Raw genomic sequence first — 14,900 nt, forward strand, 5'->3', positions numbered from 1 at the left:
CCGGAAGGTTGAGCCTACATGCGATTCAGTCCCTCTCTGCACCGGGCCACCTGTGGATTCTCAGTGTGTTCTTCATTTAGCAAAATTGGCCTCGTGTTTCCTGTGTGTCGGAAATGGTTCTAAGCCCTCTACGAATATGAACTCTTGGTCTTATCAAGTAGGGAGGACCTTCCCCCCTTTACAGACGAGGAAACTGAGGCGAGAGGTTCAAGGACTTGCCTGGGGTCGCATAGTGGCTGAGCTGGGGTTCAGACCGGCTCCCTCACGCAGCAAGAGGCACTCAGGTGAGTCCAGCTGTTCCAGGGTCCTTGGGCAGAGGTCTGCGGGACGCCTGGCACTGGCACCACGGTGGATGGCAGACCTGACTCACCACTAGGCAGACCTCCTCTTGACAGTGGAAGGGGAAGGGGGCGGAGCTCTAGCACATGGCCACGCCTTCTCCTCGGAGCCAGTCGCAGGCTGCCCTGGATCACCTGTAGTCACGTTGCGAGAGCTGTTTGTTGCCTGCTATCTGCCTGGTCGGAGATGATGTAAGGGGAGAAGGTGCGGCTCCTGCTCACCCCAGCCATACAGCTTGGCTGCTGCAGGCAGCAAACGCCCATCTCACATGTTTGACTCAGGAGCTAAAAGGAGGGGGCTCTCGGTGTCATACCCAGGAACCCACCCAGAGCCCAGGACCAGAGCCAGACACACCATGAGAGATGCAGGGACCAACCAGACGCATTCAGAGCTTGGCCTAGGAGTCTCACAGAGCTGGGTTCAAATCCTGCGTGACCTAAGATAAGTCACTCGACTTTGCTGAACTCAGCTGCAGGTGGGACAGCTGATTGATCCCACGAGAGCTCAGTGGAGAGGAGCCCGTGGTGGGGAGAAGAGAGACGCTCGTCATCCCTCAGCACGGCTCCCCGATGAGCACTGGGAGGAGCTAGAGTTTGAGGAAAAGATGCGACAGGCATTCACGGTGGGGGTCCCTGGGTAGGCACAGGTGGCGGCGAGGCGGTTCTGGGAAGGAGTGATCTGCAGACACTATGAGCTTGGGCCATGATCACCATGTCCCCCAGCCTCGCCCCTGCTCACCCTCCAGCCGGCTGAACCTGTCAGGGACAAGAGAAAGGTGTCTCTCCCTTGTCTGTGAAAGCCACCTGGTGAGGCTGAGCCACCCTCAGTACTTGGCACAGATCCCTCCTGCCCCCAAACACTCATCAGGGTTGATGCGTTGAATGGTGAGGCCTTAGGGTTCGGTCTTTATCCCCTGCTGGGGGAGGCTGCCTAGACCGCAGGGTGGGGCTCACAGCTTAGACTCCCTAAACCTGGGGGGGATGGGGGCTCTCGGGTCCTGTCTGTGCTCTGGGAAGAACAATTCTCCATAATAAAAGTACAAGTAAGTGCATACATTTACTAAAGGCTCACCACTTGCTTTTAATATATGAACGCACTAATTCCCACGAGGTAAAACCCCCTTATCAACTCTTCATTCAGTGAACTGCCCTGAGCACCTGCTCCATTCAGGCTCCATTCAGAAAGCCCAGGCTACAGCCCTGACCCGGACCCAGTGCAGACCCATTCCTGGCTGCGGGAAGCGAACAGCCCAGGTGCACCAGCCTCCCGGACTCCTGAAAAGAGCCTCAAGGCCAAATTTCACCCGGGCACACCCCCCACCCCACCATCACCTGGCCTCACACTCTGTAACCCGGGCCTGCACCGCCACCTGGTGGTCACATTGGAAAGGGCTCCGCTAAGGGCAATCGCGTCCACTACCCCTCTCCCATTTGAGGACGTCATCACTTGGTGGTGGGAACAGGCCTCCTGGGTCCCTCTGGGGGGAGTGGAATAGGTGTGGTCTCTCGGGGGAGGGGGTCATTGGCAGCACCATTAGCCTGGGGATTTTCGCAGAGCAGTGTCTGACAGTCCCCTTCCTCCACCGGCACCAGCACGGCTGACAAGGGGGTCCCCAGTAGAGAAGTGTGGCTATGGCACGTAGGGCTGGCCCAACACAGTGCAGGCTCTCCATGTCACCTGGTGACATCTCCACCGTTAGTGTCCTGGCTGTGAGGAAGCTCATCTCCTTATCCCTTACGACTTACCCCCTGCCCAGGCTGAAATGCCCCCGGTCACCTTGTGTCCAAATCCAGTGCAAGGCCTAGCACAATAAAAGCCTTGCCCTGCCCCAGTCGGAAGTAATGAATCTCCCTCCGAATTTTCCTGCCACCTCACCTGCTTCTCTTGTTGCTTCCGGATGGGTGGGGCTCTTCCGAGGCCAGCCCCATCTGCGTGCTCCTCGGCTCGGCTCCGGAGTCTGGCGGAGGGCCTGATGTGGACGAGTTGGGGACATTTGAAGAGAATGAATGAGTGGTGAGAGGAGGAGGCAGCTCTGTCTTCAGAGAACATTCTTTCCTTCTTCGGGAGTCTTGGATGTGAGCTCTGGGGTTAGCCCACCTCCTGTCAAATCTGGATCCTGCCACGTGCTTAGCAAACCTACTGCTCCGTGACTCAGTTTCCCCATCAGTAACATGGGGGCACGAGTGGTGCCCACGCTCTCGGGTTGCTGCGGGGTTAATGGGCTCCGATTCCACCTGCGAGTGCCTCAGGGGAGGAGAGGGTCATGCACGCAGCTCAGTCCGAGCACCCACGGGGATTTGCAGCAGGAAGCCTGCCCTCCTCCTTCACCCAGGGCTTCAGAGGGTCACCGTTCCAACCTATTAATGACACTGCTAAGTCCCTAAGTCTCTCCTAGTCTGGTGTTCTCAGCCTTTGCCCGGCAAAGGGCATCTCAGTACGCTCTGGCCAAGGCAGGGACCCACACTCGCAACGCTTGACCTTTTGGCAATGGAGTGGGGTAGGGCAGGGGTCCTGCCTGCTGGTCTCTGACCTAGAGGGCTGGGACTAGGATGAGGCAAGTGAGGCACGCAGGGCACAAGTTTAAAGAGGCACTCACGCTCAGGTTGGTCAAGTGCAGCGTCAGCGCCTGAATGAGCAGCTCTTTATGCTTTGAACCCGTGATCCCCATTCACCTCGCCCTAGTCCTGGCCCTACCCTATAGAGCCTTCCATGTGAGGGCTGCTCTCCACACCACATGGAGGAGAGGCTGCGTGCGGGGAAGGGAGGCGAGGGTGGGGCCACCAGGCAGGTGACCTGGCTGAGGGTGACCCTGCAGGAAGGCCTCCTGTAGTGCCTGTAGGTGCCAGCAGGTGGCAGCATGGGCAGGCATCGGAGGCTGGAGGCAGATTGGGGAGCCAAGTGTTTGGGTTAGGCTCAGCATCCTCCTGTTTCCAGACTCCTTTCTGGAATGGTGCAGAAGAAGAGCCTGATGACCCATCTCTTCTCTTTAAGATGGGTGACAGTATGCCCTTGCGAAGGGCAGTAGAGATAAAGTGAGATTGTGCCAATGAGGATAACTTACTTGGATCAGATTCTGGCCCTCGAGGCAGCCCAAGGCCCAATGCCAAGGCCCCTTCGTTGTCCAGCCCTGGGTACCTGTGGGGAAGACTGGCCTGGCGCTCCCTGCTTGAGCTGGTCCACTGCATCTGGCACGTAGCATGAGCTCAATAATGTGTTGTCACTATTGCTATTATTATTGGCATTATTACTACCCTGAGCCCCTTTATCATGTATTGCACCCCCAGGAAGTAAGCCGACTACCTCTCCTAACCCAGGCCGCCAGGCCCCCAGCAGAAGTGCACCAGGGCTGGTGGGTGGGGACGGCCAGGGCGAACACCTCCTCCTCTCCTGTTTCACCAGTGGCCAGAGGACGGGAGGCCCATCAGCTCCAAGGGCTAGGACATCTGCTGTTGTGCCCTCTCTACATTCTCGCAGGCCAGACCTCAGGGGCAGCTGGGTGTAGGAGAAGCTGAGGGGACCAGCTGGGCCTCAGGCTGGTTGTCACTGGGAGACAGTGAAGATGCCCCAGCAGGTAGGCACATCCGCCCACATTGCCATCCAAGGAAGACAGAAGCCAGTGGTGTGAGATGGGGGACCGGATGCTCCTTGACAGTGGCCTGTGGGGCTAGGGCAGCTCCTGGTGGGAGATGCTGGCACCCAGGGACTAACCCCCAGGGATACCGAAGGATGGCTGGAGACGTTTCTATAAAGATACAGACATGTAGTGAGTGTGTATTGTGTGTGTCATTACACACACAACACACACACTCATTCTTTTTTCCTTTTTGATGTTTGTCTCCTCCCATCTTGAATGGAGATGCTGCGACCGGACAGCTTCACTGACAGGACCGTGTGCCGGGCCCACGGTGGGGTTTGGTGACGTTTCTGGAAGGAAATCATGTCAAGATCAGACTGCTCTACTGGAGTTTCTGGGCCGCCCCCACGAGAATGTTCCTTTACATTCCGAAGGCGTCCCTTGTGTCTGCCTGCAGCCAGGCAACGAGATTATTGTATTCACTGTGGTTCGAAGGTGACACTTCACTTTATTAAACAAGGTGGCCTCTTCTAATGGCAGCCATCCATGTCCACTGATACTACCCACTGCAAACGCCAGAGCCATAGCTTTGGCCCCAAAGCCCTGCTGGCTGTTCACGGACTGGTTTCCTGCTGGTGGGTGGTGTGTGTGTGTGTGTGTGTGTGTGTGTGTGTGTGTGTGTGTGTTGGGCAGGCAGCATTTCCCAAGGGGCTCCCTTCAAGGGTCGATTTCAGGAGCAGTAATGGGAGGCAGGTGGCTCTATCTCACTCCATCTGCCTGGCTGAGGGCAGAGAGAAGAGTTCTGATCATCCCACCAGGCCCAAGGTCACACAGAGGACATGTCAACCAGAACCTTTCGCTCCTGTCATATTTATTGATCCCGCACTGTATGGAAGCCTAGGGAGCTTGTGGGGAACTTGGTTTTCCTCCAGGCCTGGGGAAGAGCTAGAAAACAGAAGGTGGGTGGAAGAGAAGAGGAGGTGACTGTGAGGGGACAAGCTGCCCTGTGTCCATCAGCTAGCCAGACCCGTCCACCGGGAAAGGGGCATGGAGCAGGCAGTGGGGGACAATGAGCACGGGGGTCCTCCTGGGGCCCCTATCCCCAGGCCTGGTCCTTAGGTGGCAGCCTCACTCTTCAGGCCCTGTTTTCCTAGGGTCCCCAGACATGGGGTCTTCTGCAGCTCCCATATTCTTGGGCAGAGGAGCTACCCAAAAGGGTGGGAGTGCCTAGCCCACCCACCCCTCTCCTCTCAGCCCCTGAATCCTTCTGCCCATCTGCTGAGGGTTGCCACTGACAGGCCCAGCTGTCTAACCACTCTGTGGGTGGCCCACGGGGTGCTTGGGACCCTCTTCCTTACTCAAGCCTGTCCCGCAGCCCCCACCTCCAGCCCAGGCCTTCACCATGGAACTGGGGGGCTCACCCTCTCTTCATTTCCCTTACATCAGCCTGAAGGCTCGGCTCTCTAGGGGAGGGTCTGGGTCATTTAGAGCAGGACTTTCAGTGCTAAAGTTGGGACAGTCCTGAGAAAACCAGGAAGGCTGGTCACCCTTTTTGTGTTTCAGATCCAGCTCCCATGTGTCCTGAGGGGCCACACCTCCTCTGGCCCTTGGGGCTCAAGCGCCCTCCCTTCTCTGGTCCATAGCTCCTGTTCACTTGGCCTCTCCACCCCAGAGGATGGCAGGCTCTGTGACTGCATTGCACAGTTGACATGAGGTCCCAGAGCAGCTTCGAACTCAGGGCCAGAGGCATTTCGTCAGATGGATCAAGGAAAACCAACTGGGCTGCTTGCTACCCATTGGCTGGGATCCAAGCGACTATCCCCAGGTCCCCAACAGCCCCTCACCCATTCCCCAGAGTTTCACACCCCAAGTATCACAGGCTCACGCTCTCTTCGTGTAAACATCTTAATAACGTCTTTAATGCTCTCACATGGAGATGCTGTGAATTAAATTACAGCTTCTGTGCATCCTAAATTACTCACAGCCCTCCAGTGGTTCAAGTGATAACGTATTTATAGCAACTAGAGGAGGGAATACATCCAGCATCTTCCCCATGTGGGCCACCCAGGCCCTCGCATCCTGACACGTGGTATTTGCCCAGCCGAGTTGTACATGCTGTGCCCACGTCCCCTCCAACCAGCGGAGGACAGCGATGATGACAAGGCTGGGCATGGGGGACAAGCTTCTGTGCGTGCTCGTGTATTCTGCATACCCAGAGCAGAAAACGTGCCCAGCTCTTGGGGTCTGGCTTGGCCCTATGCCTTGCCCACAGGCCCCAGACCGGTAGAATTCCCGAGGGACACGGGGCAGGTGGACAATGGGTGGGTGGGAGATGCAATCAAAAAACAGACTAGGTTTCTTGGGTCTGTTTCTCAAGGGGTGATCCCCATCCCGTTTCAGGCGGTCAGTTTCTCTCATGAGCCCCCAGCCCATGACCACGGCCCTTGGACCCCCAGCGCCCCCAGCCCTAGGTCTCCAGTACACAGCAAGACAGGGGACCATTCGCAGGAGCGGCTCCCCGGCTTTCAGACCCAGTGACGAAACGTGGTGGGAAACGGGGCCCTCGCCCTCTCCCTTCATCCCTGCACGCTGAAGGCAGAGAAGGTGGCCCCCGCCACGCCTCGCTCCTCCACACACCCCGGGGTCGTGACTGGAGAGCGGAGCCAGTGCAGGGGTCTGCCTCCCGCCCCCCGTGCTGGGACGGGCACGTCCCCACGGGTCACGTTTATGCACCATGCGCAAGGCCGTTCAGCGGGTCTGGGCATGCACGGCATCTGTCCCCCCATTTCCACACCTGCCCCCCTACTTCCCTGTCCCTTCAGCTCCCGTCCTAGCTCGGGCCAACCAACGGCGGGCTGCCAGGAAGGGACGGCTGGGAGAGCTCATCCGCGCTGCGATATGGCCCTACTTTGGGTACGAGCGGCCCTCCTCCTGGCATCCTCGCCCGCTGGGCAGTATCAGCGCCACGCCCGGGTGTCACCACGCCCTGTCCTCCAGACCTGGCTGGTTACCTCTCCACCCCAGAGGCTCCGGATCGCAAAGACAGGTCTCTCCCTGACAGAGGGGCGACCTGCCCCTCGCGCCTCCCCACCCGCCCGCGCCGTCCTTACTTCCTGCGCCTCCCGGGAGGGGTCTGGGCGGGACATGAGGGAGCCCGCAGTGGCTCCCGACTTTCCCGACAGGAGGGACGCTCTCCACGCTGGGGCTCTTACATCAGGGGACATCGGTGGCCAGATGTCCAGCCGGGCCAGGGGCCTCTCTAGGGCCTGGAGAGTCAGTAGGTGCGTCCTCAGAACAGCTGGGTCCTCGGCAGCGCAGGTCCTGAGAGAAGGCAGCTCTGAGGGCATGGAGGCAGTTGTCTTCCTCAGATGCCCAGGCCCGTCCCTGGGCCGCTTACGCGTGGATGGCACTGGCCACGTCAGTGAACACCAGCCGGCTGGGCCTCTGCAGCGGGCCCTGAGAGGGGACAGTGGTCTGCAGGGAGAGAGCCATGGGCATCGGGGACTTTGGCCACGGCCGTGCACTCTCTGGCCCAGTCACCTCTGCCCTCACTGTCGGGTGCCTGCCTGCACTTGGCATCAGCTGCGCCTTCTGCCTAGATATAGCTCTCCCTGCAAGCTCGGCCTGGAAACTGGACCTGGCTCAGACGACGCCTCCCCCACAGCCACCTCAGCTCGCCCTGGCAGCACTTACCCCGCAGGCCCAGGGGCTGGATTAATTACGCAGGCACCAGCCTCTCAGCAGAGCAGGGCTCACAGGGGCTGGCACAGGGAGGTGCACAGGAAACTACTGGTGATTGGTCAGTAGTCATGTGGACTGGGGGGACTACCCCGAGGGGGGAACATGTCCTAATCTAGGTGACACAGGACTGGTGGAAAAACCAGGGCGTCTCTACTCCCAGCCTGGACTTTTCCTGAGTCCATTCTCCTAATTCTGCCTCTGTTGGGGCCAGATGCCCCAGCAACCTTTGGAGTCAAGGGAAGGAGGGGTGCAAAGGGGCTTCACGGGGAGACCAGGCCTCCTCATGGTGCTCTGGCCCTTGGGGACTCGGGGGACTGGTGGCAAGAGGCCAGGCAGCCAAAGGCTCTGGCAAGATGACCACACAGGTACCTGACCCTTTGGACATAGGAGGCGAGTGTGCCTGGATCCCCACATGCCCGGGGTCCGTCGGTTACTAGGAACCCATTGGTCTACTCAGAGGTGACAGTGCCTCAAGTGACCCCAACCACAAGCCAGTCAGGACCAGGGACCCTCAGGGAGCAGAGGAAGCCAGGGGCTCAGCTCCCAACAGTTCCCCCAGCAGCCCTCTCTTTTCTCCGTCAGTACGTGAAGCACAGAGCAAGAACTCGGGTTTCCCCTTGCAGATGAGAAGCTGGGGCTCGGAGAGGCCAGTGGGTGCCAGGGCTGCCCTGGCCTGGCCTTTCACGGTGAGTCTGTGGGTGGCCACAGAGCAATTCTACCCATTTCTAAACAAACCTGACGAAACCCATATACCTGACAGCTGCCGCCTGCCCACATGGCAGGTGCTGGAAAGCTGCCTGAGGAAGGAGAGTCACGAGCAGGCTGTGGGCTGGGGGGCCGCGCGGCCCGTGCTCACCTTGCCCTGTAGCGCCTGCACGGAGGCGGCGGCCCTCCCGTGCTCCAGCAGCTCCTGCTCCAGTTCGTCGTGCTCCTCCGTGGGGTCGAAGCTGTACATGGGCATGAGCTGGTGGCGAAGCTTCTCCAGCCTGGGGGTGGGGTCAGAGGCTGCTGGGGGGCAGGGCCGGCCCTTCCCCTCCCACCAGCCCCTTGGGCGCTTGGGGACTGATCAGCTGAGCCACAGCACTCACCCACGTTTAGGGCCCTAAGATTTTTCCCTCGGGATGAAGTGAAAACCATTTCTGTACCTATCGTACCAGCTCTACCTCTCAGATGGGGAGCCTGAGAGGGACAGTTACCCATTCCTGGGCCCAGCTGGGGCCATGGACCACAGAGCTATCATCTGTGGGGTCCACGGGGGCTGCCTAGGCCAGGGCCTTGTGTGATCCACAGCCTCTGGGTGGCTGGAATGAGGGGAGGGGGTCAGTGGCAGTTAGCCAAGGGCAGCGGGGCAAGGGTGGCTGGGCAGCTGGGTGGAGGTAATGCCGACCTCCTCCCCTCCTCAGGTCATGCCTGCCTGCCCTGCCTGTGACATTCTGGGGGTGGGGTGCTCAACCCTCCTCGAGAGAAAGTGGCCACCCCCTACCCTGAGTGGGCAAAGGAAGCCCTGACTCACTGGTCAGGGAGAGGGGTGCGGATCTGGGGGGCTCTCCTTTCCCACCCACATCCCCGGGAGCTCAGCCCAGCACTGCCCATGGGCTGGAGTTTTGGGTGGCAGCTGGGGAGTTACCTCTTCTTCTTCCTGATGTATAAAACCTGCAAGAGAAGGACCAGTGTCAAATGGCCAGGGACGGAGGCCCTCAGCAGTCCCTCGGGACAGGAGACACACTGAGGCTGATGGATGTCAAACTATGGGGCCTCATGTCCTTAGGGAGCCCGTCCTGGGGATACCCACATCCAGAGTCATGCCTCCCTTTGAGGCTTATTAAATGCTGACAGTGCCTGGCCTCGGAGGTAAGGAGCAGGCCTGCCCTCCAGGAGCCCAGTCTGGGAAGATCACAGTCAGGCCTGGCCTGGGGGCCGGTGGGCCCCACCTTTGCTCTACTGACTGCGGCTCCAGGCACTCGGCGCCTGCCTGGCACTCCTTGGGCTGAAGGGGAGGGGCAGACTTCAGCACACCCCCTCCTTTCAACTTTTGCCCAAAGACATGAATGGGCAAAAAGAACGGGAGACAGGCAGTGGCTCTAGGCAAAGCTCTGGGCTGGGCTCCTGGGGTTTCCAAGGGAGGCTGGTGGCCCTCAGTGGATAGGGGCTGGGAGGAGGGCCTGAGCCCCTGGACATCAGCCCAGACCAAACTCCAGTATTCCAATGCTGGAGGAACCAAGGAAGGCCCCTGGGCCCTAACCCCCACTGTAAAGACTCGAAGGTAGAGAGAGGCCTTGGCAGCCTGGGAAAACACCCAAGACCCAAGAGCTCTGGGCTGGAGCAGGAAGTCCTGGTCCGAGCACTGAGAGGAAGGAGGAAGACAGTGACCACTGGGCAGTGACTCCAAGGACCTCTGCCACTATCTTGCTCTCCCCTAGACTGGCAGTGTCTGACTACCAGAAGCACGATTTTACGCCTGGGGGAGAGCCACGTCCCTGGAGTCTGCCCCAAACCCTCTGTGGCTCTCACACTCTTTGTGGCCCATTTATAGCTTGAATCTGATTTGGTTTCCAGGCTGGCCCAGAGCTCCTCCTGCTGCTCGCTCCTGGGGGACCCCACAGGCCTAAAAAAACCTGAGTTGTCCCCTGTTCCCTCATCCCCTCCAGAGGTCACATGTGGGTGGTGCCCCTTGCTCTCTGGTGGGTTGGACGGAACAGGAGGTTCGAGTGCCTGGCTCAGCCCCTGTTCACCCTGAACCAGCAGCTCCAGCCCTGCCCCAAATCCTCCTCCTGGCCCTGTGGCCCTGTGACACCAAGGGTCTTCAAGAGAGGCCAGAACCTTTATCTTCATGCCTTTTCCCTGCTGCTCCCTCTGCCCCAACTACAGACACTGCTCCCTCCAAAATATTTCCTTTCCAAATCTTCCGCACCCCTCACTGTCCAGCTGCAGCCCACTTCCTCCAGGAAGCCCTCCCCCATTGCTTCATCAGTGTGACATACAGCCTGGCACTGATTTGATCCTCCTTTTACCCAGCATGCCCGGCTCAGGGCTGGCATGAGGGGAGAGGAAGCAGCACTCAGGGAACATCTCTGGACCTGTCCCCTGGTGCCCAGGAGCTTTGTCTGCTCTCTACTGTCCCATCACCCCCTACCTCTCTGCTTGTGGCAAGAAGGCTATCTACCGTGGGCCTCTGAATGTTCCTCCAGAACAAGGCGTAAGGGAATCCTCCCAAGCTCCTGGGATGAAATCTTTCATGGAGTGTTACAAGGGCAGGTTATCGGCCTTGCTTGGCCCCTGGGGTTAGGGTGCCTTGGTCTGTTTAACTGCCACAGGGGTGCCAAGCGAAAGTGCTGGCATTCTGCCTCGCCCTCCCCAGGAGACTGCTCAGGCCCTGGCCTCGCTCTGTGTTGCCTCCTGGCCCTGCGTGCTGGCCAACAGTTGTTCCCTGGCAGCAATCCGGAGCCTGCGGGACCCATATGGCAACTCCGGTTAAACAGCAGCTCCAGTCAGGCCGCGGAGGGACCACCTAGAGCCCTGTTTGTCAGAGAGACATGCTCCTGAGCCTCGGGCCAGCCATTAGAGCCTGAGAGGGGCAGTGGGCAGAATGCCACCATTGCCAGGCCTTTTGAGGGAACGCAGGTACCCCCTCACCCTTCTTGGTCTCAGCCTGCACAATCTCTAGTGGCATGTCAGTGACATTCTGAGTTTCCACGTATCATCCTAGAGGAAGAGCCCGTATCTTCAGGGGCAGGTACCAGATCTGGAAGCATTCTAACCATCATCATCAGGGCACTGCAGCCCTCACCCTGGCACACCTCTGTCCTGATGTCTGCCTAGCTCTGCCCTTCTTGTGACGTGGGGGCCAGGCTTCCACCTTGAGGTCTCTAATGTTGCCTCCTTGGTTGGCTCTGACCACCCAACCTAGAAAGTCCCTCTGTCCAATTCCTCAATCCAGTCTCGCTGGGCTTCCCTTGGCACCCTTGGTTTTATCTGTCTCCTACTCCCCATAAGAACCCAGGGCAGGAACTTGTCTCTCTGGTCCCTGGGGTCCTGAAGGCTTGATCCAGGGCAGGTGGCCAATAAATCATTGCCAAGTAAACAAATGAATAGAGACTGCCAGTGGTGTGCCATGCCCAGAGCACCCCACTCAGACTCCGCAGCCCAGATCGGTCCCGGTCACCTCTGGCCTCTACTCCTACTGCACCCCAACGCTCACCTGCCTCACTGTTTTGCTTGCTGCTCGCAGAAACTCCTGCCTGCCTCCGAACTTTTGCCCACCAGGAACCTCCACCTGGAGCACCTCCCCAACTCCTATGTGGCCTTTATGGCCCAGCTCAAAATGCCATGTATTTATTCCTCAGAAACTTCTCTGGTTCTTCCACGCCTCTCTGGTCTCTGGGTCCCAGTGGGCAAATCTCTGGGAGAAGGGGAGGATTGCATTATCATTGCCTTTGATTAGATCATCTAAAATCTAAACACTGACCACCTTCTTGCAACTGAGGGCCATGTGGGCCAGCCCCAGCCTGACCCAGTTCTCACCATGGCCACAGCCAGGCCAATCACCGTGATGATCCCAAAGGACAGAAGCATTGTGCCCACACCGGCTGTGCCACCACCCATGTCAGGGATTCGGGTGTCATTAAAGCTGGTGGCTTCTGGGCTGAGGGTGGTGGTCTCAGAGGCTGGCCCATCCGTGGCAGATTCCAGGTTAGGCTCAGAGGTGGGTGGGCAGCTGCTGAACCAGCCCCTAGCAGACGGAATCCTGGAGTTCATGCTGACGCTGGGAGACTGCCTGCGGTCAGTCAACCTGCCCATGCACTTCTGACATCAGGAGTGTCCCAGCTTGTGGCCCTGCTGCCTGTGCAGGTGGCCACCTCCTTGGATAAAGGGTGAGATGCCTCCCTGGGAGCTGGAAAGGAAAGAATAAAAAACATGAGGCTAAGAATGGGACTTGGCGGTGAGATGAAGCCCCTCTAAGCTCTAAAGGCACTGGAGAAATAAAAGTTGGAGGGCAAAGAGCAAGTTCAGGGGACATCAGGACATGTGCTCTATATAACTGACGTTCTTATGGAGATTTAGAAACGGGAAAATGAAGCCCTGCCCCTCTCTGTGGGTAAGGTGACCATCGTGATCATACTTGGAAGATATGAAAGGTAGTGGAGAGGTCAGAAAGAAAGTCTCTCCCCTGAGTAATTCCCTATCCCCCTTCCCTCCTCCCCATGCTGCCCACCCCCTCGCTTTCTGCGCCCACAGCCTTTACCTCCTGCTTGGAGAGAAAACTGCTGTCACTTTTTCCTTTTCTGGAGGGAAATACTAGCCCAAGAATCAGACAGGCCTGTCTTTGAATTCCAGCTCAGTCACTTAACTGAAGGACCCTAGGCAAGTCGTGCCACCTCCCTGTGTCTCAGTTTTCCTGAGTCTAAGTTGGGGATACTACGAACACCTCCCACACAGGGTCAGAGAGTCACAGCAGTGTCAGAATGGACCAGTCCCTAGGAAAGACTTAGCTCTGCACAATCCCTGACCACAGTAAGCACCCAGTAAGATCTCCCCCACTCACCTCAGGAAGGGGGAGCCACAGAAGCCCCTGGACACAGTGCACTCGGAGCAGGGGCCGGGACAGGTATGGCAAGTCTAGAAGACGGGAAGAAGAGAGAGGTTAAAGTCAGGTCCTCCGGCAGGGCTTCTCTGCAGGCTCTTGGGGTCACTGGATGCCCTATAGGGGAGCTAGCAGCTGCCAGGGACAAGGAGAAAAACAAGGGGAGCATATCTTCAGAGGGAGAGACGAAGCTTTCACGCTTTCACCCTGAGGTGCCTTCTCCCATTTCCTCCTCCCTTGGGAGCAGAGGGTGGGAGTGTTACCCAGCCCAGGGTGTGGCTTAGGCCTTCCCAGGCCAGAGGGCCCTGATAAGACAGGGTGGGAAGGGGTCTCAGCCAAGCTGCTGGGCAGGCCTAGGGAGAGGAGGGACACACAGTTGCACACATACCTCCCTGTGCGGAGTGCGTCCTTGTGCAGGAGCATGGGTATGTGAGAGGTGTGCCGGCTGCCCAGGAAGGGGCAAGGCTGGCAGATGGACATGGGATGGGAGGGGCTCATCACTCTGCCTTCTCTCTCTCGTGAGGCTGGGCAGGTTGGGAGTCCCAGGCTTTCTTGGCCCTGCCACTGACCCCAGGAGTGACCTTGGGCTAGATCCTTAACTCTTGCTCTGGGGCTCTGTTTACTCCTGTGTCCAAAGGAGAGAAAAGGCCCTTCTCATCACTGTCCGACTGCCTCAGGGTCCAAAGGGCAAGAGAAGGAAACCGGGTGAAAGGGGTGGGCGCCACGACCTCCAAGAACCCGCATACCGTTCTCTACCGGGTTCCTCAGGCCCCCCTGCCTCAATCCCCACGCTTGCCTCCACGACTCTGATTCTTACATTCTTGTAAAGAAGCGGCGACCTCAGCACTTACTTAATCCTCTTTGGGGCGCCAAGCTCAGCCGGAGAGGCTAGCGGTGGTGGCGACCGACAGGAGGCCGGGGCAGTGGGAGAGAACCCCCAGGCCCGGAGTGGGGAATAGCGGGTCCGCCTCGAGGTCCGCCCTCCTTGTACGCTCCCAGCCGCGCGCTGCGCCAGCTCCGCTACACTGGCCGCAGCCGCGAGCGCGGGCTCTGCCAGCCTGGCGGGGATGAGCAGGGTCGAGACCCACCGCGGGGGTGGGGCCGAGGCGAGCAGCCTCGCGGGCTCGTGACGCTCCAGCGCGTCTCCTCCCTGCCGGTTCCGCGCCCCCGGGCCCCGATTGGCTGTCAGGCCCAGAGCCCGCCCGGCATTGGTCTGCTTGCCTGTCGCTCGGACCTGGCTCCGCCCCCAGCGGGAGCCGAGTGATATTTTCCGAGACCACCCCTCACTCCCGGTGACCTCTGCCGGAGTCCCCGGAGCACCGTGGGTGGCCTGACCCTTTATAGGCCAGAACTCGGGCCCAGAGCAGCCTGGGCTCCACCTCCGCCAGGAGAGACTCGCGCTCCCATAGCGCAGACGGACACGGGAGGGTTGATGAGTGCACTGGACCGAGTCCTTGGGCCTGCGTTGAACTCTGGCTCGACCTTTTACTGGCTCTGTGACCTAGAGCAAGATATTTCCCCTCCTTGGGTCTCGGCTTCCTGCTCGGATGGGCTCTGGTGTGAGGGCTTTTGATAAACGACACCCACCTGGGGCTAGAAATGGAGCATATTCAGAGTAATTGGGAGAGGGATGGTATTTTTGCAGTGGGATTATTGGGCACCCCG

At 58.9% G+C, this 14,900-nt stretch overlaps 1 protein-coding gene across 3 annotated transcripts; it reads right to left on the minus strand.

Annotated features, from left to right (window-relative positions):
* Positions 1-5,804: 5,804 nt before the first annotated feature.
* On the minus strand, positions 5,805-14,392 carry CUNH3orf18 (chromosome unknown C3orf18 homolog). Of its 3 annotated transcripts, none has more exons than XM_039837876.1 (6): positions 14,087-14,391; positions 13,197-13,270; positions 12,176-12,545; positions 9,282-9,307; positions 8,511-8,640; positions 5,805-7,234 (listed from the first exon to the last, which is right to left on the minus strand). In XM_039837876.1, the coding sequence occupies exons 3-6, from the start codon at positions 12,449-12,451 to the stop codon at positions 7,127-7,129; spliced, it is 540 nt and encodes a 179-aa protein (XP_039693810.1). In that variant the 5' UTR covers positions 12,452-12,545; positions 13,197-13,270; positions 14,087-14,391; the 3' UTR covers positions 5,805-7,126. The 3 variants fall into 3 exon arrangements, with proteins under 3 accessions (XP_039693810.1, XP_039693812.1, XP_039693811.1); XM_039837878.1 differs by having other exon boundaries at positions 5,805-7,387; positions 14,087-14,389; XM_039837877.1 differs by having other exon boundaries at positions 7,098-7,234; positions 13,982-14,392.
* Between the last annotated feature and the right edge of the window lie 508 nt (positions 14,393-14,900).

Source organism: Pteropus medius, unplaced genomic scaffold (assembly GCF_902729225.1).
Source record: "Pteropus medius unplaced genomic scaffold, Ma_sr-lr_union100, whole genome shotgun sequence".
Classification (NCBI taxonomy): Eukaryota; Metazoa; Chordata; class Mammalia; order Chiroptera; family Pteropodidae; genus Pteropus; species Pteropus medius.

What these genes read in the sequence shown, in the direction of transcription:
- CUNH3orf18 (XM_039837876.1), bottom strand. Translation starts at nt 12,451, where the DNA reads ATGGGCAGGTTGACTGACCGCAGGCAGTCTCCCAGCGTCAGCATGAAC. An exon ending in TTGGCCTGGCTGTGGCCATG is followed by an intron (nt 9,308 to 12,175) that starts GTGAGAACTGGG and finishes CTTCTCTTGCAG; the next exon opens with GTTTTATACATCAGGAAGAA. An exon ending in TACATCAGGAAGAAGAAGAG is followed by an intron (nt 8,641 to 9,281) that starts GTAACTCCCCAG and finishes CCCCACCCCCAG; the next exon opens with GCTGGAGAAGCTTCGCCACC.